The sequence below is a fragment of the Lagopus leucura genome, unplaced genomic scaffold (genome assembly GCF_019238085.1).
Source record: "Lagopus leucura isolate 7727_CA_CO unplaced genomic scaffold, USGS_WTPT01 Super-Scaffold_73, whole genome shotgun sequence".
NCBI lineage: Eukaryota > Metazoa > Chordata > Aves > Galliformes > Phasianidae > Lagopus > Lagopus leucura.
In genome coordinates this window covers 5714711-5738630 of record NW_024962252.1, presented here as the reverse complement: position 1 = coordinate 5738630, position 23920 = coordinate 5714711, and the positions used below count along the sequence as shown (strand labels likewise).

General features: G+C 37.1%; 1 protein-coding gene across 2 annotated transcripts in view; it reads right to left on the bottom strand.

Moving 5' to 3' along the window:
- Nucleotides 1-1859: 1859 nt before the first annotated feature.
- The window catches only part of NBAS (NBAS subunit of NRZ tethering complex), a 168376-nt gene continuing 146315 nt past the window's right edge, over nucleotides 1860-23920 (bottom strand). For both annotated transcript variants that reach the window (XM_042884755.1, XM_042884765.1), the window contains 3 exons: nucleotides 20837-20981; nucleotides 14219-14347; nucleotides 1860-3319 (listed from right to left, as the gene is read on the bottom strand). In XM_042884755.1, the coding sequence (XP_042740689.1) occupies nucleotides 3044-3319; nucleotides 14219-14347; nucleotides 20837-20981 (550 nt within the window). In that variant the 3' untranslated portion in view covers nucleotides 1860-3043. The remainder of the gene's footprint in view (nucleotides 3320-14218; nucleotides 14348-20836; nucleotides 20982-23920) is intronic.

Below are 23920 nucleotides of genomic sequence, written 5' to 3'. Positions count from 1 at the left end.
GAACACAGAAAATCAATACAGCTCATTAGAACTTTAACTACAGCTCAGCTCTATAGTGACACTAAACACTAACTTTTCGTGATCCTGAAAGAGCATAGTCAGAAAACTCAGCTATGAGCTTACCTACGAACCTGAGAACACAAACAGACCAAAAAAGAAAACATCATGAAGTACAGAAATGGCTTCTATAGAATAATCCAAAGTTCTCTTGCCAGAGATACGTCATCCAGTTTGACTACATCTACTGATTTTCAATTGCATTTCATTTTTGAAACTCTTTGAAAGGGCAGATAGTATCAGGACAAGAGGAAATGGTTTTAAGTTGAGGGAGGGAAGATTTAGGTTGGATGTCAGGGGGAAGTTCTTTACAGAGACAGTGGTGAGGTGCTGGAACAGGCTGCCCAGAGAGGCTGTGGATGCCCCGTCCCTGAAGGTGTTCAAGGCCAGGTTGGATGGGGCCCTGGACAATCTGGTTTAGTATTAAATGTGAAGGTTGGTGGTGGGGAGGGGTTGCTTTGTGCTTCATGGTCCTTGAGGCCCCTTCCAACCCAAGCCATTCTATGTTTCTATGTTTTTGTAAGCTTTTCTCTTCTCTGCAGTTCCAGTATACTTTGCTGCAACAGACTCAGGTCTCTTGAGACTGTTTGTGTAAGAAAGCAAAATTAAGGCAACGTAAGTGAATAATATACATTTGAATTTGGTATGCAGCACATCGGATACATGGATGAGATAATCTTTAAAACACTGAAGGATAGCTGTAACCAGCTAGTACAAAAGAAGCTAATAATCTTAAGAATTAAAGTACTCTTAAAAATCTCATTCTGAATGCTAAAGGAAGGTGAGAAAGCAAACACCTGAACGCTTTTCACAAAGCATGAGCAGAGACAACAAAACAGATCCTAAATCAAAGACAGAGCTAACAAGAATCAGTTATAGTTCCACAAATGTATCAACACCCACTGCTAAACTCTGAAACCTAGAAAAGAACTCAGTAATACAAATGTGTTATGAAACAACTCTTCAAGCTCTTAATCCACTCCTCTCACTTTATGATTCAAGCTGGCATTAGGAAAAAGGGAGATTTAGAAACTGTCTCAATATAGTCAGCTTATTAATACGCTGCATAATGACGGGCCTGCCTATGCCAAAAAACAAAATTCAGAAACAAAGGTTTTTGCTGAAGCACAGAGCAAACACAGCTAACTAGCCCCTTCTATCGCTGCTAGGATTTGCTTAAACCGTTATATCATATTCTGAGGTTGCAGAGAGCTTATTTATTAGTAGTGACAGCCTGACCCTGAGCTCCCATTGCAGGTCCCTACAGCACTATTTGCCAGGATTTCCACATCTTTCCACAGCGCTCAGTACGAAGACACCCAACCCAGGTCACCAGCTCGAGCTCAGCCCTAGTCAGCACTGAAGGTGATTAATTCAGGCCTGCCCAAGACCCGCAGAGGTGTCAGGCAGCTGGGCAGTGGCTATGATGATTGAAGTTTATTTCTGAAATCTCTCTGTCTTGCACTCACATCACCTATCTCCATGTCACACGAAAGCTTGGAACAAGTAAAATATACTGGCACCCACACTGAATTCTGACTGTTACCAGTATTAACTGAATCTATCACCATTGTCTGTACTGTAGGCACGAATCCATCATTCAACTGTGAACTGCAATCACTGCACGAGAATGTGTTCGCTGTTGCTGGGTTATTTTTCTTCATTTTTATTTGAAGAGAGCAGAGCAGTCTATGAAGGACTCCATATGGCATTCCAGTACATACAAGAAGGTTATTATCTACATAGTGGAGCCAAGTTCTTCACAGCATGCATGGCAAGAAAATGAGAGAAATGGCAGAAGCTGCAACAAAATGGCTTTGAAAATCTTTATATACGTATCTCCTCTTGTTTAACATGGGGACATCCTGCCTGGCAGAGTTGCACAGACCCCATCCTTGGCAGGTTTCAAGACTTGATTAAATAAAGCCCTGAACAACCTGTTCTGACATTAAAGGAACCCCATTTGAGGAGGATGGACATCTCCTTCTGGACGACAGACACTTCCAACCTGTGTGATCCTATGATGTCTAAAGTTTCTGTGCATTATAACATAAAAACTATATCTGAACACAAAATTAGGCCAAAGATTTACAGATCCATTTTAACAACAAATTTATATTAACATATGGAACATCAAAACCTTACAGTAGTGCAGACAACGTAGTAGATGAACAATTCTCTTGTTAAAAAAATCTTAGAAAATAAATCAGCAATCCGTTGACTAATTAAAACAAAAAGGCATTTGGAAACCAACCCATATTTGTAATTTTTCAGAAATCAAGTAAAATACTTTGAAAGTGCTTTCACACAAAAAGTAGGAATAAACGTCATGGATTTGAGATGGAGCTTCCCAAACTGCAGAGAAAAACGCTCCTAAGATTAAAGCAGCATACAATCATAAGAAAGTCCAGCTTGTCCTTACAAATAAACTAAGGAGAAATGGGAATTTCAGAAAAAGAAGCAAAAGAGAGAAAAGAAGAAAAAAAGAGATGCTACAAGAAATGTAAAATATTTTACTTACTGCAAACAACATTGCACAATACCAAACTTTAAGGTTTTGAAATTCTCAGGAATTACTTTCCATTGTGATACTTTGTTCCATACATCTTTATATTTTTACATTAGTTTTACATTATGACAAGAGTAAATTACATACAGAGATTAAGACAAATTGTATATAACCCATCAGATTACTAACCTTTCATTTACATGTCAAAGTGTAATCATTTAACATTCTTCTCTGGTAAGAAAACTTTATCAGGTTCACTGTTGTGCTAGTTGTATTACACAATTACACTGTCTACACCAATAATTTTTTTAAACCATTAGAGGTATATGGAACTGCACTGTAAATGTGCTATTCGCATTTTCTTCAAAACATAGGTAACGATAGCTAACTTTGTTATTTTGTTACTAGAACAACAATTTCTCCCTTTTGTAGAAGGCCTCCAGAGTAAAGCCAGACAAATCAATAAATCCAACATTATTAAATCCAATGCTGAATAGTCTGGAGGGCAGAAGTAAAAGTCCTGAGTGCAGGATGAGTTCCTCGATAAGACAGCAAGAGAGATCCTGCCTCTGCGTTGAACCCTGCTTCTTTAAGTTGTTTTGCTATTTCCTCTACATCCCAGCCTCCTTCTGCCTGGTTAGCCAGCAAGTGGTCAATAAGGCGAGGATAGAAGGCAGTTGATACGCACTTTACCACCAATTTGGCATTGAGGAGCAAGGAAAGTATTTCAGCATCACAATTGGAATCATCCACCTACAAAGAATGAAAAATCCATAGTAATTAAAAATGAATTACCAGATACATCTATCAACCAGAACATGCTATGACTGTTCTAACTGCACAGTGTGACCTTGAAAGCAAGATGATACACAACTCTGAAAGGATTAATAACAACAATACATACTTTGCATACTTCTGAACACATACAGATGTATTTTTACGCAGGCTGAGAGCAGGGCCTGTTTAGCTGGGCGAAGAAAAGACTGACAGGATCTTATTAATGAGTACAAATATCTTAAGAGAGAGTATCATCAAGATAGGGCCATGCTGTTGCTGCGGTGGACAGGACAAGAGACAACAGGCTCAAATTGAAACACAGGAAGTTCCATGTACATATGAGAAAAAAACTTCACCGTGAGGGTGACTGAGCCCTGAAACACATTACTCAGAGAGGTTATGTCTCCTTCTTTGGGATTTTCAAAACCTGCCTGGATGTGATCCTGCCCAGTGTGCTGTAGGTGACTCCACTTGAAGCACAGGAGGGTTGGGCTAGATGACCCCAAGTGGTCCCTTCCAACCTCAACCATTCTGTGATTCTGTGATCTTTAATAGTTTAATTACATTAGGATAAATATTTGTCCTGTATGAAGTTAAGGAATAAGAATGCTTAATAACCGGGGTAGGATTACATGAAAGGTTTACACTGAGTTCTCATTGCCCAGAGTGCAGAATGGACCACATCACTTACCTCCTTATTAATAAGGACACACTGGGGAAGGTCAGAGCAGAACACATCATATTTTAGTCACTTTTATTAATATGACACATTGCATTTTACACTGACAGCACTCTCAAAATCAAGCAGATTTTCCAGAAGAATATTTCCAAAAAATATTTGGAGCACACATCTCTGTGAGACACCGCAGGAAAAGCTGGCTATTTGATACATTAGAGTACACACTCACTCAAAAATCTAGTCTATCAGTTTACAAATAACTGAGTAGATTAAACTCTATTTGAACTAATTTTGATCAAAGCATTTTCTAGGTTCCATGAAATGCATTGTCATTTTAATCAGTTAGGGTATCATGACACTCAAATAAATGCAATAAAACAATGTAAGTGATGCAAAAAGGACCAAAACAGCAGTAGACAATTCTGAATTTAATGACTGCATCCTATCAACTTACAAATATAGTAGATAAATGTTTGCATTTACAAAAAAAACAAACAAACACAAAACAAAACCTATATTGAAAGTTTTTTTGCTTTTTTCTATAATAATGATGCCTTATACACTTCATACCCACATACCAACAAATAATAAAAACCCAATAATCCAGTGATCTGGCACCACTTGAAGACCCATTCAGCTACGACTACTGCATACTGAAAGACTTGCCAATAATACTTGAGAATTTAAACAATTTTTAATCTAATTATCATTAAAAAACATTTAACCCTGAATCTTTTCAGACATTTAACATTTCTCTGTCCCTGTCCAAACTAAAACAGTACAAAGCTTTGCTTCCTCTTGTTCATATGTAATGGGCAGCACTCATTCTCCGCCCCTAGCTTTACCAGGAGCACACACTGTAAGAGGTGCTTCTGACTTATAAACCCACTCTCTATTCCATGAAGCTTTCACCACTATTACTCTGTAAGAGCAACAATTTGCAGGGAACTTATTTACGTACTTTCCAGAAAGACCAAACATAACTATAATCTATCAGTCAAGAAAACCAAACTTACTGGCGAGTATCTTTCTCACACACATACATTGTGTGTACAATGTACACCAGTTAGGGACCATGTCATGTGGGAGATTACTCCTTCCAGTTTCCCTGTAGGGGCAGTCAAAGAAACAGGATCCTCAATGCATAAATCACATCAGGTGTGTGACCTTCCCTTAAACGCATGGCATTACAAGACTCAAGTTTTGTTACCTTGTTTGAGAGTACGATATTTGTATGCAGAGGAACTGCATTCATAAGGGACCATCAGGAGCTCATAGTATTGAAGAGGATGAGAAAACTACCACTAACTTCAGAAGAAAGAACTTCCTTCGAAGCAATAACAAATTCTTTTAGAAGAAAGGTCTTTACTGAATCTAAACAATTTTAGACTGATTAATATGTTTGCCTTCTGTGAGAGGAAAAGTCAGTATAAAATCAAAGCCATGTATATGCTAAGAAACAGTAATAATTTGTTGCTCTATTCTGGAAAAGATGCACACTATACAGTATACATACAATTAAAAAAGGGAAAAATAGAATACATTAAATATCAAAGCATGAAAAGAAACTATATTTCATCAATCACAAAGCCTCAGATAACCGCTGCTAGGTGTAGGTGCAGCTCATCTCCAGACAGCTGTTTATCATATTTAGTAACACACGATTATTCCTTTTAGTTTGTAAGTTTTTCTGGAAAAAGAGAATGACTTTATTTATATTATTCAAGAAGATAGTTTGCTGTTTTGCCCTCACACTACTTTTTCTAGTAATTCATTTCAGTGCTTTTCTTTCCATTGAAATCTTAGACAGCTTCCTTCAAGTCTTCAGTATTTTTCTAAATTGAGAGGTTGGAGAAATCTGCTGCACCTCTGTGCTCCATATGCTCTATTCTTGACCACTACGTAGGGCACAGCTTTACTAAGCACTTCACTGTTTGATTTTATGGACATAAACCACAAACAATAATTACAGTAATGAGAATAACAACAGATGGGAAGTCTAATTTAAATTAAGTTTTTCAGGCTACTATTCTGCTAATGGAAAGTCCTACAGATTAATGTAATTTAATGTGCTAAAAATCTACAAATTGGAGAGAGACAAGTATGAAAGTAGTACGTCTTTTTTCAACATAAAAACGTTAAAACATTGCAGCTACACTATGGACATGAAGACGTCCACAGACATAACACAGAAGTAGAGCAATTCGCCTGTACTCATGCATGAAAAAGATTGCTGTGTATTTATACACAACAAAAGAGCAGACAAAATGCTCTTGTTTGTGTCTGACAGCCCATACATAAGATTGGATTGCCCAGTAGGTTGAAACTGATCAAGTGAATTCAAGGCTGTTGAGAGTATGGTAAAAGGGGAAATCTTTGAAAGGTATTTAGCTGCAGGTGACTGGATGGAGACATAAGATAGCAACAGTCCAGAAAGCCAATTGTAGCCTGGGCTGCTCCTAAAGCAGCATGATCAGCACATAAGGGAGATGATTCTCCCCCTCTGCTCTAATGTCAGGGGTCCCACCTGGAGTACTGTATTCAGTTCTAGGGCCCACAATGTGAGAAGAACATGACACAGTTGGAATGGGTCCAGAGGAGGCCACAAGGACTATCAGAGGACTGGAGCACCTCTCCTACAAAGAAAGATTGAGAGTGTTGGGCTTGTTCAACCTGAAGTAGAGAAGGATCTCGGGAGTGACCTTATATAGCAGAATTCTAGTACCTTAAGGAGGTCTAAAGAAATCAGGGAGTGTAGCAGTAAGAAAAGAGGTTTTAAACTAAAAGAGGAGAAACTTAGATTAGATATAAGGAAATAATAACTTCTTTACAGAGAGAGTGGTGAGGCACTGGAACAGGCTGCCCAGAGAGGATGTGGATGCCCCATACCTGGAGGTGTTCAAGGCCAGGTTGGATGAGGCCCTGGACAGCTTCTTCTAGCAGAAGGTATCACTGCCCATGGCAGGGGGGTTGAAACTAAATGACCTCTAAGGTCCATTCAAGCCCAAACCATACTATGGTTCTATGATCCTATAAACATCTCCTTTTAACACATTCCCTGGGACCTAGGCCACTCCTGTTCTGTACTACTTTGGTAAATCTAAATGGAAGCTTCAAATGAAGTTAACAGGATTCCAAATAAAGAGAAGACAACAGTTTTGATAAAAAAACATTGTAGTCTTTGGCAAATGATACTGCAGAATGTAAAAGCTCATCCAAACTCAAAGAGAAAACTGGGCAAAACTGAGGAAGAAAATGACTAGCAGTTACTCAGTACACGAATACATATGACTGAAGATAACTGGAAGCTGTGAGGATAGTTCAGAATAAGAACATACGCATACAGCCTTCTGTGTGAAGTAATGGCATTGGTGGATAAAGGACAACTGGTCTTTACTTGTCTAGCTGAAATTCTGCAAGGCCTTTGGCATGGTCCCACAAGACATCCTTATCTCTAAACTGAAAAGATACTGATTTGAAAGGTAGACTAATTGGAGGATAAGGAATTGGCTGGAAGGTCACAGCCAGCGGGTTGTGGTCCATGGCTCTGTGACCATGTGGAGGCCAACGGTGCTCCACGAGGTTCTCTCTTGAAACTCACGCTCTTCAACATGACCTGGGCTGTGAGATTGAGCGTACTCTCAGCAAGTTTGCTGATGACATTAAACTGAATGGTGCTATTGATAGAATAGAAGGAAAGAATGTCATATAAAGGGACCTGGAGAGGTTTGAAAAGTGCCCAAGTGAATCTGATGAGGGAGACTAGCTTTTTTACATAAGCAGACAGTGATAAGTCAAGGGGAAATTATTTTAAACTAAAAGAATGGAGATTTATGTTGGATGTGAGGAAGAAATTCTTTACCCAGATCGTGATGAGGCACTGGAATAGATTGCCGAGAGAAGCTGTGGATTCCCCATTCCTGGAGGCATTCAAGGCCAGGCCCTGGGCAGCCTGATCTGATGGATGGCAACTCTGCTCGCAGCAGGGGGAGTGGAACTGGATGGTCTTTAAGGCCCTTTCAACCCAGGCCATTCTATGATTCTGTGATTCTGTTTCTTCTGCTTTTACTCTTCACTAGACTTGTAATTACTCCCCCTCTGTCAGAGCCAGGACACTGATCTAGATAGACTTCTGATCCTCAAAATTGTACATGTTTACACATAAATTAAATGCTATTTTTGCTTGCTGATAATTTTGACCATATTTCAAATATTCTTTGAATTAGCACACATTGGCTACAAGAATATCAACCTAGCATACAAACCAAATATTAACCTATAGAAAACACAAAATCTCTAAATTTACTATGGTTTCTTTTTAAAATTTTTTTGAAAGTGAATGCAGTTAAGACAATTTCTGCAAAGCAACTCTACCATCCTAGTAATAAAAAGGTATATTTTTTTTTCCAGGCAGCCAGCAAAGCAGGATCTTATTAATGAGTCGCTTCTGATCCGCCTGCGTATGTAGTGCCCTTACTCTCCCATGATCATAACTGAATCTTAAAGCACTGGCTCTCGTAGGATACAGCTGATCCCTCAAAACATTGTTCCCCTGATATGGAATGACGCCGACTGCAGTTCAAGCAAATCTCAGAGGCAAAGGCATCTTCTGCCAAATAAATGCATAACCACCTTTCATCTTGTGTAAACATGAGAGTAAACCATACACCACATTAAAGTGAAACATAAAAAATATATGACAGAGAAAAATCTTTTTATCTACCAACACTACCATGCTGAGTGTGCTAATTTTTTCATTAGTGTAAAGCCCTGTTACTTTTGAAAGGCTTAAATGGGAGAAGCTTCACTTTTTCACACCCATTTCCTCTTCAGTTGGTTTTGACAGTACAAATTTAGCATAATGTTCACAGACAGTGTGCACAGATACAAGCAGAAGAAGAGGAAAGGACATCCTGTTTTTTTTTTTCCTTGTCTTACATACCTTCTTGCATATTGGCTGAAATCTACACTAATGATACACGCATTCAAGTTTTATTTCTGATGACTGCCTCACTTCTATAGACTATCAATAATTTTTCCTGCTTGAAGCTGTATTCATCTAAAATTCCAGAGGCCACATAAAAATGAAATTGCAATAGATGCACTCATCATTTCCATCACTGCATTGCTAAAGCATTCTGCTTAGAACAGGGTTTGTACATTTTATCCAAATATCTCTCTGATGCAAAATTTATAAAAGGGTCTACATCTGCTGATGATAAATCATGCCTCAGCAGGGCCTCCCTCGACAAGCTCAGAATTGAAGACCACTCTCTCTCCACGAGTCTCAACCTTTTTCTGTGTATCCTCAGCAGGACAGGGAGGAGCCAGCCTCATCCCAAAGTCTTAGGGAGGACACATTCAAGCTGTTTCTGAAACACCCTTGGCAAATGAACCGAACAAGAAGCAGCTGTACAACCAACTATGCTGACACCTGTATTTCTGAATCAGAGTGACATTTGGTGTCTTATGTTCAACTTGGTGTTGTTGGTGTATAATTAGTAAGGTTTAAGCATGCTTGCCTGGGGCTTTGCCATCAGCACAATGATGTTACCAACTGCAAATGGGCTAAGGCTTGAGGCACTCAGCTCTGCCAATATAGCAGCTCTCCTGGGCGAGCACAGTCAGGGAATCCGCGTTTTATACAGCCTTCTATGCTAAACAGGTAGGTGAAAATCAACCTTGCCACAGGTGGAAGCTCTCCTGACCGACTGGGAAGAGTAACTTGAGGCATTACCAGTTTTACTGGTAATCACTGCGGCCTCTGAAAATTCAAGTGACCATAAATGAAAGAAGAAAAAAAAAAAGTGTCCTACTCTCCAGGACTAATGCTGTATCTCATATCAGTAACTAGTATTTTTACTATTTGTTGTTACAGCCTACCTAGATATTATACCCACAGGTGTATGATAAAAATCTCTCTGTAGCAAGAACTTTAGATAAGCAAGAGCTGGTCAGAAGGTTCCCTTTACCTAACACAGAAAGGGCCAGGTCAAAGTCTGGGCAATTCCCAGTCAACAGTTTTTTTCACGTAGGTGCGCAGAGTGTTTGGTAACAGCAACAGGCAATGTTTTATCCACAGCTTATGCACTAAAAAGCCCATGCATTATGAAATATGGAAACTAATGGAAAAATAAGAGCTGCTGATGACAGTAACAGCTAAAAAGATCTGAATCTGTTACTTCCTTGAGTATTCACTCTACATTAGAATGGATGCAAAAATGATATACATTTTATTTCTGAATGGAGTCAGCTTAGTTACAGTACAAATTAAGTAAGGAGATAAGAAAATAAAGCAATCTAAAAAAAAGTCTAGAAAAGTAAATGAGAGAGGGAGAGAGCTGTTAGGTGAAATACATATAATTTCACAATATTTATCTTAAAATATAAGCCGTATAAAGAGAGTAGTCATACAATAACACAAGACAGGAAAAATAACTGGAAATTCTATTAATCTCCTACATTCTTCATAATTTTTCATACTATATTTTTCAATAAATTATTTTGTAAAGGTAGTCTCAGTAGTTCAGCACTGAAAGTATAGGATGTAAACGGAGACAGGTATTATTTTGGATTAACTGAAACATTTTCTGGTCCCACTTTCTATTAAAGCCTAAAGATGAATATGTATTTGCACTGATTATTTTAGTCTCATGTTATCTTTATTAACAATATACCTACCAACAGGCAGGAGAACATTCAGTTGCTCTGTTCCAAGTATAAGTCTTTATCAGCGAAAGATAATCAAGTGTACAGACAACATGGAAACCTTTATCAGGAAAAAAAAAAAGTCTGGCTTCTAAGAGTAAAATCTAAGTTTCATTGGCAGTAATAAGCTTATTTAAGCAAACTTTTTACATTTACAATTATTTTTTAAAATTATTTGTATACCACAACAGAGGAAGACTGGTAATTTCTATTATCAAAAATAGGCAATTGGCAGTTTATAAAAAGATGCACAATAAAAAGTCAAGTCTGCAATTTCAAAAGAGCTTACACAAAATCTTGGTTGTTTTATTACAGGCAAAAGCTACACAGCTCTTAGTATCAGCACTTCAGCATCATCCTTTTAACTGTAAACATCCATAAAGCTGTCAGCAACATAAAACAAATGGCTAACTAATACATCGTATCAGCAAGTGCTGTACTTTTCTCACAGTCATGTTTGTGAGCTGTTGTTACACTATGTCAGGGAATCAATAGCTATGATTTCCCTTTGCCAGATGTTATTTGTCCTTTTCCTATTTAATGGAAGCAGAAATGGGCTTCCTATAAAAAAAAAAAAATCACTAAAAAAAATTTACGAAAGCATTAACAGTTCTTTTACTGTTGCTAAAAAGAAAAAGAAAAAAAAAATTATGCCTACAAAATTATACTGAATAAACACTGACATAGCCAAATGCAATACGTATGCACTTCTACTTAGCTAGCTCCAAAAGTAATGCCTCTATTTACCATGGAACCTACAACAGATACAAAGACCACAATGACACTATTTAACAGAGCAAATTCTCAGCTACAAAGCACCACAATCAGCTAGGCATTTTTGCCAGTGATGAACAAGAGCCTGTATGCCACAATCATAACAATCTGCACCAGCCAAAGCAATCTGCTGTTGCTGTCACCACTGCAGAAATGCACCACCCATCTCCTCACTGTGCTTACACCCACTGTTGGGTCTCCATAAACGTTGAGCGAGTGTAGATGAATGCCAATAAGTTCCACTTTTTCTACATGGAGGAATTCAGTGACATACCTTTGCTTCATATACACTTCCACATCAGATGCCATTGTGTCAGAGTGCCCCTCTGCTGCCATCTGTCACATGGCAACAACATGCAATGGGATACTGATGGAAAGATTCAACCTCTGCTGTCACAAAATCAACATCCACCTCTGGTGCTGTGGGCCACAATAATAAAATAGGATGCATTACTTTCAGAGCAGCCCTTGTAGTTGGTAACACACCAACTTCTGCAACAATATGAGATTTGTATATAACAAGGAATGAATGATAATTCCTACACCATACAGGAAAAGTCTGTGCTAGTTCCTTTTCCTCACATCCTACGTTCAAATACTGGGTAAATTATGTTTGATAGTATGAAGCCAATAATACATTTTCATTGAATTATGATTAAATATTAGACCAAAGCTAAATGCTTTAGAATTCTAGGTTATGTACCATTATTATGGAGGTTTATGCTCATATTAATATTGAATTAAGAAGAAAAATTAGAAATGGCTTATCAAACTACCTTCTCCTAATCAAAAATAACATAATTTCAGGAATGCATAGGTGTATGTACTAAGTTTTATATTACTAAGAAGATAATATGGTTCCTACTCCTAAAACTTCAATAAAACCTAATCGGACTAGAATGTAAAAAATCGAATGCTGCAGCACATTGGAAAGAAGAGGCCAGTTAATAGAGCAATACAATTAGCAGCCATTCAGAAGGTGCTACTGCACAGCACTGGGCTTGAAAAGTAGTTAAATAAAATGTACTCAGACATAAAACCCTGCTGGGAAGCTTGCAAGCTAGTCACTAACTCAGCAGCTTTCATCTGTTAACAAGAAAGTCAATTTTAAAAGGTTAACAGAACGTATACATGAAAAAGTGGATGCATCAAGTGGCCAGATGCTTTTCTATAAGATCATCTTGTTTCTTAAAAACAATTAGAAACCAAAATCTACAGCTGTAGGTGTTAAAAAAAAAAACAACAAACAACAACAACAACAACAAAAAACTCACTACAGAAATCTGCATTTTGAGGGAAAAAAAAACATAATTTTTGTATTTAATTTGTGTAAGTAACAGGGAATATGGTTCTCTCCCTAGAACAAGATTTTCAACTAAGAAATACTTCAAATTCATACTAGATGTTAATTACAACAATGACATTTTGATACAAGCAGACGTATACTGCATGTATCATGCCCTTCTTCCTTTCCTGCAACTGTTTTAAACGTCCAGTTACATTCTGTGATGCTGGTGCTTCACACTTTTCAGTAATAACACTTCTTTTTTCAAAGGCAAATTAGAAACACCTAGGTGAAGCAGATAAAACCTCAGGCAATTGAGAATAAAAGAGGAGTGAGACTAAGAGCAGAATCATTGGAAGAGTGAGGTGCAGAATATCCTCCCTAGGGAACAGAGGATGGTGTGAAAGCAGGGGAAATCACTGCGCTGATTGTTGTAACTAAGGAATCTGAAAAACTTCTTGCAATGTATATAACTGGAGCAATCTGGACCCTCATTTATTATTTTACACTTTAATATGTAACTTACGAGTCCTCTAAGAGATGATATAAATTTCAGAAACACTGTTTTTCTTAAATAAATACTATACTATACTTCTGAGGAGCTTCAATGCAGTTATCCAGCCAGAACAAAAAGCCATTCCTCCTCTTTTGTCACAGACAGCTAGATTGCAGACCACAGCTAACAAATCAAAGCAAGTCTTTCAGGTTGTACATGCACATTCATTTAAATGTTTGAAGAAGTTTCAAACTTCAGGAGGAGAAAAAAAAAACGATAATACAATGCTTCTGCCTAGGAAACTCACTTCCACAATTTTAGATTTTACTTCTTAACTGCAAAGAAAACACACAAGACAAAAAACAACAGTGTAACTTTATACAACAACTGAGAAATACACAGTAATGTATTTCACTTCTTGTCCAAGGAAGAGGTGCCATTTAGCTATTTTCACCAGAAACTGCTACAATATCAAATGAAAACGTGTTTAGAATTACACAAAATTCCCAAGCATACATTCCTGTATCTATCTGTTCTACAGAACAAAAGGGCTCCAACAGCTCACTACAGGACAAGTTTGTCAGAAAACTGCTAACTCATTTGTTGTACTTTTATCAGTTAAAAAAATAACGAGCAAGAACAGCCTCATAGAGATAACAATCTACTTTATATAACACAATATATGTTCCACCATATTGACTTGCAATAGCATACTAGATAATTTAAAGAAAGTGTCGTCAGCTTTAATTACCTGAAGTATTTATAAAAGATCTTATGAGCGCTGTGTTACTACTGTTCTGTCAACACAATAGCTGTGGAAAACCTTAATAATGATAAGGGCCTCAATAGTCCGCTTATCAAGATAGTAGGTAAGATAAGAGAACTAATTTATTACCATAAACTCTGAAGTGTGGTTAATTCAACTGCTCATACCTTAGTGACAGCTGTTATCTGCTTCAGTGCCATAGTGTGAAGATCTTGATCCATGCTCTCCACCAGTAGTTTTAGGGATGGCAGCAAGAGGGAATGGTCAAGCAGCAACAAGCATATTTCTTTTATACACTGAAAATAAAAGTAAACTCATTCAGCAAGATCTCTGCAGATATTAACATCATCATTCATACTAAAATTTATGAAAATTTTGTGCCAAATGCAGTAGGAAAATCAACATATGAAACAAATGAACTCCCTGATGGAAACTCTTTAGAAAGCTGAACAGACAGATTTAAAAAACAATGTACATTAAGTGGAGTGTTTGTTACATTAAGGCAAGACAAGCCTGAACCTACATTACATTCTGGAGTTTCTTAAACAGGAACAGAGAAATCACAGCCCTCTCTGGGATTAATACATTTGTGCTCAGTGAAATAGTGCAAAGCACAGGAAGAAATTTACCAGGCACCTTTGATACTTCTGTGACTCAATTATGCAAAAATGGAACAAATCAAAGAGAAAAAAACAGCATATACCACAGTGCAACACCATAAAGCTTTGTTGCAAAACTATTTCAAACTTAATACAAAGTTCTATACGTGATGAAAGCACAGCAATTCAACCTTTCTCTCTTTTACATAATTTCTTATATTTTATAAAAAAGCACAAATTTAGGATCAAAAACTGATGCAATCAAGAACTGATAACCTTTTTAAAAGCCATGTGTTTCCAAATCTGCATCTCGGACTGCAGCTTAGCAACAAAGCAAACAAAGCCATCAAACAAAAAAAACTCTCATACGTAACTTGCACTTTTGTTTTCTCTCAACAGTGCAATGATTTATCCACTTCAAAAAGCATTTAGATTAACAAATTACACAATAAATCAGACTACAATTTCCTTTTCCTTTTTCCAAGAATGCTGTTCATTTGCTACAACCATTTTCCACAGAGACCCAGTAGAGATTTCCTACATTATAGGGATCTTCCACTGAGCATTCTGAGTATTATGCAACACTGTCCTCTTGAAAATATCAGCCAAATCATCCACGGGTCTCTGTTACACCACAACTTTTAGAAAAACCACAACTGTCAAATGCTCATTAAACTTTTGATAATTTCACATTGCACTGGATTTCTTTTGAGCAGTATGCTTGATATAACAAGAAATTTACTAAACGCAATCTTAGAGATTCACTCTACAAAGTCTCCTTTCCTTGAAAACGTGTACCCATGGCAGTAAATGGAGCTTATGCTCAAATATTTCAAAAATAACTTGTGAATTGCAACAAACTGAGAAAAACACCAGTTTTACCATACTTGGTAACTTTTTCTACCTGAAAGCCTCTCAAAGCTAAACAAAGAAGCAGCATCACAAGAAATTACCCATAAAAAGGCTCTCTAAAAGAACTCCAAATCATATTTTATGATGGTGTGTTGAAGAAAAGGAAACTAAGCAAATTTTCCAATGTAACTAGGTACACTACACACTTAAAGCAGCAGGTGAAGGAGACCAATGCTGCAGGTGTTGACTGTGTTTGCTGTCTCATCGCACTGCTTTAAGACAAGGAAAACTGTATCATTCGGCAAGCAAATGCAATATTAACTTCCTTATTTTCAAAGCAATTGCATTGAACTCAGATGACGTGCCACTGTTTAGTCTGCATCTTAGATGTTTCAAGATTATGCTCTAATACTGGTTATGCATTCTAATGGGACATTTTGTGAAGCAATCTGCTTTGTTCATCACAGAGGCATAAAGGCCTCCACAGAAGAAAACACACACTTAGCTATCCAATTAGTTTAGCAGATTTGAAGTGAAAGGTTGTTAGACTTCAGGTGGCTACCAGGCGTAGTACTTGAGCATCTTTGTGCCTTATTTTAATGTGCCTAGGAGACATCAGATATCCAGAAACAATGTTCAAATTTAGAGAACCCATAATTTCCCTTAAAGCAGAAGCACATTCCAGTGATTGTCATGCTTCCTGTTATACGCTTCTTCGTAAACTAAGAGCCTTTTATTAGCTTCTTTTCCCTGTAGAAACATCCACATCAAGTCACTTCTCTGCCTCTCATAAGATAATATACTACACTCTTTCAGTCTTCTACTTTCAGGTATTTTTTTATCTCTGCACTAATTTTTGCATGCTATCTGTTCTGTCCCTCACTTTTAAGCATCATTTCAAAATGCAGCTGTAATAACAAAGCATCATATTCTTATCAGTGGTTGACACATCCCCTATTTTCTTGGTACTCTTGTGACATGGCATCATGATTAATGACACACTGCTACAAAAAAATCTAGTAACAAAATGCAAAAAAAAACAACCAAACAAAAAACAAACAAAACAAAACAAAAAAACCCACACCTTTCTTGCTTTAGTTTTTATTAGAAGATCTCAACCAAATAAACAGTAATAATAATGGGTGAGAATTTAGCACTGAAAAATTTGTTTGATAAATAAATAAACAGGTGTTTCTAGGACTGAAAAATTCACCTGAAGCACCTACAAAAATAATAAATCAAGAGACATCACCCTTTATAAGAAGATGGGCTACATAAGACTGATAAAGAGCAGCCTGTCCTTTAGAAATAGAAGAAAAAAGGCACACAAGAGTAAAAGGAATTGTAGACTTTATCAGATACTAAGTCTGTGAAAATGATCAAAACATATAATGAGAAATCAAGCAAAAAATCATACAGAAAAATGCTTCTATGGGCCTTTGCAACAGGTTTCATAGTTAGGAATAAAGTCATCACTATGGTGTATTTTCAATTTTGCACGACTTTGAAAATGTCAATGAAACACTATCAGAGACACGAGGGAAATAATACATAGAACAGCCTGGTACAACTTGCAAACCCTTCCAGCAGCCTCTCTCCCTTTTTCCACCAAAGAGATGGGACAATTTGCCAAGCACAGAAGACTGTCCAAATAACAAAGCCATCTCCTCGTACTTCTGTCACAAATGACTGCACTGCTGCTTTGGACAAAAACTAGAAATCCAACCATCTGCAGTAAGCCAACACCTGCAACACTTCTCAAGACCAAGATAAGCAGCTTTTTCTCTGCAGTAACAGTGGAATGTGGTTTGTGCTGTGGTGTGAGGCTGTGTATACAGTGGATAGGACGGTATCTGTGTCAGGGTATCTGTGACTTTCCTTCTGTCATTGCCATGAAGTAGCAGAAACTTTTGTAAAGGATTTACAAAGCAGATTTCACAGGAGTCTGCTTTTGCTTGAGTATTATTCAAAGTTTTAATGGGTAGCTTCAATAACTGGATTCAGAGTATAAGCAGTATTATGTCAGGAGACAGCACTTAAATTGAGTGCAAGCTTGCAGATAACACAAGGCTGAGTGGTGTAGTTGGCATGCCTAAGGGACAGGATACCATCCAGAGAGACCTAGGAAGGATCAAGCTGTCTTGCATTACACTGCATTACGTGGGCAACCTCCATTATCAGTACCAGCTGAGAGATATAAGGATAGTGCACAGCCCTTACAAAAAAACCCAAAAAACTTGAAGGTACTAATACAGCTGGGAAGCTGAACATGAGCTAGCAATGTGATCTCACAGACCAGAAAGTCAACTGTATCCTGGGCTGCCTCAAAAGAAGCATGGCCAGCAAGGTGAGGAAGGTGATCTGCCTCTCTGCTCTGCACTGGTGAGACCTCACCTGGAGTACTGTGTCCAGATGTGGAGTCCTCAGTACAGGAGAGACACAGACCTGTTGGAGCATGCCCAGACGAGGACCACAGAAATGATCCAAGGAATGGAACACTGCCACTGCAAGGACAGGCTGAGAGAGCTGGGGTGGTTTAGCCTGGAGAAGTAGAGGTGACAGCAGCCTTATAGTGTCTAAATGGGGCACTAAGAAAGAAGGGGATGGACACTTTAGCAGGGTCTGTTGTGACAGGACAAGGGAAATGGTTTCAAACTAAAAGAGGGGAGATTCAATCTGGATATAAGGAAGTTGTTTTTTATGACAAGCACTGGAACAGAGCTTGCCCACAGAGGTGGGAGATGTCCCAGCCCTAGAGACTTGAAACATCAGGCTGGATGAGCTCTGAACAAACCGGTCTAGCTGTAGATATCCCTGTTCATTGCATGGGAGTTGGATTATATGACCTTTAAAGGTCCCTTTCAAGTCAAATGATTCTATGATTTCATGAAATTCAAAAACCTAAAGAAAAAAAAAGATCAGAATCAACTGTGAGTGAAGAAAAACATACAAAGTAAATTCATATATAAAAAGCAGGAATAATCAGCTAACAGAAAAAATGTTATTCTAAGAGATAAGCACTTTATGGCCACTAGAACCTCAGCAGACTACGAAGAGATTAGATGCATTCTCCCATTTAAGTGGTCATGTGTCAGGTAACCTGAACATGACCTAAACCTTGATAGAAAAACATATTCATGATATGAGATATTCAGAGAGTCAAGTTCTAACACTCAGTGTAAGAAGACTTGCCCTTTTCTAAAGAAATTAACTGGGAAACACAGGAGAAGTCAGGTAGTTCAAATGTGCATTTCAAGCAAGTGAAACAATGCTTACTTCAGTGAAAAGTAATGAAGTATCCACTGAATAATGCAAATGAAACCAACCAAAACAAAAAGCCCACATACACAAAGATTAAAACTATGCAATTCCCTAGAAGACATTAAAAAGAATTTGGCTGTTAAAAAAAAAAAGCTAAAAAGACCAGCAGGAGGAAGAATAAAGGAAAAAAGAACACTTTCTGATTAAATTTGCATCTAAAAAAATTTTTTTTCTAACTTCTAGACTATGACTTAAACCTTTTTTTCCAACACAACATTTGGTCTTCAGAATGGAAATGTTATCCATGTTGATAAAATGATCTCTCCATTTTTCGAGTTCTATCATTCTAGGTTTCTTCTCTTCATCAGAGGTTTAACCAGTTAAAACACCGTAACTTGCATTTGTAGATAACTACACAATTCAACATTACAGTGCAACTCCTTTTGCCATACAACATTCTAGTATTCATAGAAAAGGTTTGGAAAATTGATTCTCAAACAAACATGAGATGAGTTTTACTAGTAATGAAATTCACACCATATCTGTATATTTACACCCATATGGAGGGTTCTTCAATATCCAGCACCTTTAAAAGACGAGGCATCTCCAACTAAAGCCAAATAACATTGAAACAGTGAATAAATAAATAATGGACTAGTTACAGAATTCAAGGAAAAACTCACTTCAGAAATCACATTTCATTCTTGGTAAACTGACTGCTGTAAGATAATAGCCCTCACTGAGATCAGCATTACTGATTTGATAAAGTGAGTTAGAAAATTCAACTTCAGCAAGGTCTGACTTTCATGCAAAAGATAATGAGTTTATGAGCCATGATGAACCACTCAGCACCACCTAAGCAACAGCTACATGCACTTATGCCAGTCCCAAGGATACAGAAACCATCCTTACACCAGAATTTGTATTTGGAATGAGTGAATTAGATGCATTGTTTCAGTTTAGTGATAGTTTGAGGAGTTGTGTTTTACAAGACTCTGAACTTAACTGCAATCAGTCTGACTATTCAAAAACAAACAAACAAACAAGAAAACAAAAAAACCCAACCAGTCTGTTCTCTTACCATCTTAACATCAGCTTCTTTTTTTTTTTTTTTTTTTTTTTTTTATCACAAAGGCTATGATTGTGTGAAGATAATTACAAGGGATTAATCAACCTAGTAAAATATTCACAGGACTACTCTAAAGCTGTATGAAGTTTATTAAGCATTTCTCAAACACATTTTCGTTAATATACATTGTTTATGTACAAACACTTCAATAATTTTATCCTTCAGAGATTCTTGTCTTGAAGTATGCATACGCAGTTAAGGAAGACAGAATATTATCAAAAGTAATTGCTGGAACATAAATTTTTATCACCAACACATTTTCAAGGATTTCTCACTCAACTTTTATACAGTTATGAGAGAAAATTACTGACACTTTAACAGCTTTTGCCACACTGACAGTAATACATGAAAGAATACGTGCATTCCTGGGTGACCTAATCTAGGTGCTCCTGCTGCAGCAGGGCGACTGGACTAGATGATCTTTCGATGTCCCTTCCAATTCCTGACAGCCTGTGATTCTATTAGACCTCTAATGGTCACATAACTTAACTCGTGCTTACATCAGTCAGTCTCAAAAAACTGCCCAAGATGTGATTCAAGTTCTGATTATTTTCAACAACATACAGCCCACATCTCCACTAGGCAAGCACATATTCCAGTGTTTCACCACTTCAATGAAGAAAAACTTTTTCTTAGCATGTAATCAGAATTTTTAATGTAAATTGTCTCTGTTGCATTTTCTTCAGTCTCTGAGCACCCCTAATAAGAGGTCTTCTGCCTCCTGTACATATTCCCTCTTCCATGTATTTAAAAAACAGCAATATTATCTCCCTCAGTCATGTCTTCTTAATGATTCCAATTCTCTCAGCCTCACTGCATGTATGTATATGAACCACCTAATCATGTTACTAGCTCTCCACTGGACTTGATCCAGTATGGATCATTTTGGCGCTTGGGACCTCAAAACAGGACTCATATCCAGGATACTTCGCATTAAAACTTACCTCAACAGGAAGCTTGTACTTAGTGTCATACAAAGAACGGCAGATTTTCAAAATTTCATTTCCCATACTGTCCTTTTCCTCAGGTGGGTATCTCTGCAGCATAACAATAACCAGTTTCACCCACGGATTATCCTCTGCACACGATCTGCCCACAAAACACAAACAGATTTTTAATATGTATATACAAATATATATACTTACACAGATGCACACAAAGCCTTTCAAAATCAGCAACTTCAACCATCAGCCTGACCTACAGAGTCTCTCAACTGAACCATGTCCCTGAGTGTCACATCCACAGATCTTCTTAATACCTCTAGGGATGGGGACACTTGGGTAGCTTGTTCCAACACTTGGTAACCATGTCTGTGAGAAATTCTTCCTCATTTCCAATCGAAACCTCCCCTGGAACAACTGGAAAACATTTCCTATTATCTGTTACATGAGAAATGAGATCAACACCCTCTTTGCTGCAATCCTCCTTAGCCTCTTCTTCTCCAGAGCAAACACTGCTTCACTGCTCTTTGCACATGCTCAAGCAACTCAATATTCTTTTTTAATATCCTACTGAGGGACCCAAAACCAATCACAAATTCATTCAGTATCATTGTAACAGAGTCAGCCTTAAACCAAAGGCAGAAATTAGACATATCTAAATTTTATCATGCACGCTGGCAGAAGCAACATTTACTATAAGTTTAATTGCCAGAGCATTTCTTGGCGTACAGCTGCTATTTGCTAGGTCACAGAGATGTCTGGCTACTTTTGGCAGTGACAGGTGTACCTGCTAGGACTGGATCTACTGACAGAAAAGAGTAGCAGACCAAAGCTTTTAAACGAGAACATGAAGGAATGCACCCACATTGCCATTTTGCTAACACGAATTAATTTTGTTAATCCATTTCAGTGCACCTCTAATACAGACTAAATCCATGCAGAGCAGTGTAGATCAAGAATAAAGCCACATTAACACAGCCACTACATTCATTTGTGAGTGAAATTTGGAAGGCACAAAAAGTGGCTTAAAAATCACCCGTCAATTTCTGGTCATTAATCATTTAAGTAAGGAATTGAGATTATTTTTTAATTTTTGTTTTGAAGAGGGAAAAAAAATCATAGAAGGAACAAATCTGGCAGCTTAGTCTTACAGTAAATTAAGATACTTGTCCAGCACAAGTGGGAAGGAGCAGTGAAGTGCTTTGAAAGTGCTCCTTTTCAATGGTATTATTTAGCAGCAATTGTTGAAAGCAACATAATAGATATAACAGCAAATTGAGTCAAACAAATTGGTTGCTGACACGTAACAAGGAATAGGTCTGACAATCCGGGAGAGCATAGCTGCCGATATCTACTATTTCATAGATATTTTAAGAAAAAAACATCCACATGCAGCTGTCATTATATTCTAACACAAGACCCAGACAGAGATTCTAGAAGCGGTTAACGTTGAATGCAAACTAAATGGAAGTCATTATTTTCATTCTTTTTGACAACTTAATTGAGCTTTTCCATCAGTCACAGTCACTGAACAAACTGCTGCCATGAGTCTGGCTGGAAGCAGCATAGCTCTTCTCCCTTCCAACATGAAGGGTTGAACTCAAAGAAGCCAACTTATTTGACAAGCAGAACATGATGCACTTGATCTATGAACCCCCAATAAGGTCAGGAGAAGAAAAAAAGCACATCTCCATCTTTGCTACCGGCTAAATTAATAGCTATTGCTATGTGATCCATCTCTTGCTTAAAGGCATGGAGAGTCATCATGAATTTCCATTTTTATAGCTGCTGCCTCCAGAGTACATTAAGAAAGAATTTTCCATTAGAAACAGAAAACAGAAATCATACTTGAAAGCACAGTTAGAAATAGTTAGAAAGAAACAGAACACTCAGAAAAGTTAGAAATAACAAGAAAGATGCATCTCCCATAAATAAACCTGTGTATGACAAGCCTGAGTCAAGCATCAGACATAAATATATATTTATACAAAATTTATACAAATATAAAAGCTGACAAATAAGTATACTTTCTGAAAAAATTATTTTTTTCTTACAATTATTTTGAATACTAATAAACACACATTATCTGCCATTTCTACATAAAAGAAAGATAGTCAACAAAAATCTGACTCAGAAGTAGAATTCAGTTTTCTTTTCTGAGCATTACCTTTGTTCAACTATAGTTAAAAAAAAAAACAAAACAGCTAACTACTATTTCCATGGTAAGATTTATTTCACAAACTTGAAATGAGTGCCTTTTTTTTTTTTTTTTTTTTTTTTTGTAAAAATGTCTTTAGAGGAAAATTTTCCATTAAGTTAAAAAAAAATAAAGAAAAAAAAAAAAGTGCACTCAGCCTCTGATCCCCCTAAAATCAGGTCTTCTTATTAATATTTAAAACAAATATAAAAAATGCTTTTTGAATGTAGGCATTCCAAAGACCCAGGCAGAGCTTCAATTACTGGTAAGTTTTCTTTTTTTCTTTTTTTTTTTTTTTTCCCCAAGACTCTATGAAGTGCTTAAAATCACTTCTGAATATGAGACGCTGTGGCAGTAAAGCATGTATGCATAACATGAGTGCAAATATCAATATTTTTAAAAGTGCTGACTGAACAACTGAGCATCTCCACTGGTTCCTCAGTCAATATGGCACAATATGATATGACAAGAACTATACAAGATCTATATACGTAGATGAAGAGTATTCCTTTGTCACAGTGACAGACTGATCTTTCTTAGAGAAGACATCTTCTTTAGAAGAAGTGAAAATGCTACTAAAAACATCCAAACTTCAGGGTTTTTTTTTTTGTTTTTTTTTTTTACTTCTCTGTCCTTCTGAGCTTCCATAAAACTTAAGTTTTATTTCTCAATTTTATATTCAATTATAAAATATTTCCCATTAGCTGAAAGCCAAAATTTTAAGAATTCTGATGACTCAGACTTAAAATAGCCCAGTTCACACACATATCATTACATCTACAATAAACAATCAGTTGGCAACAGTGTTCTTCTGATGCAGAAAAAAAAAAAACAAGTAAGACCAAAAAAAGATTCTAATACACAGGGCTAAACAATTGGCATAACTGCTT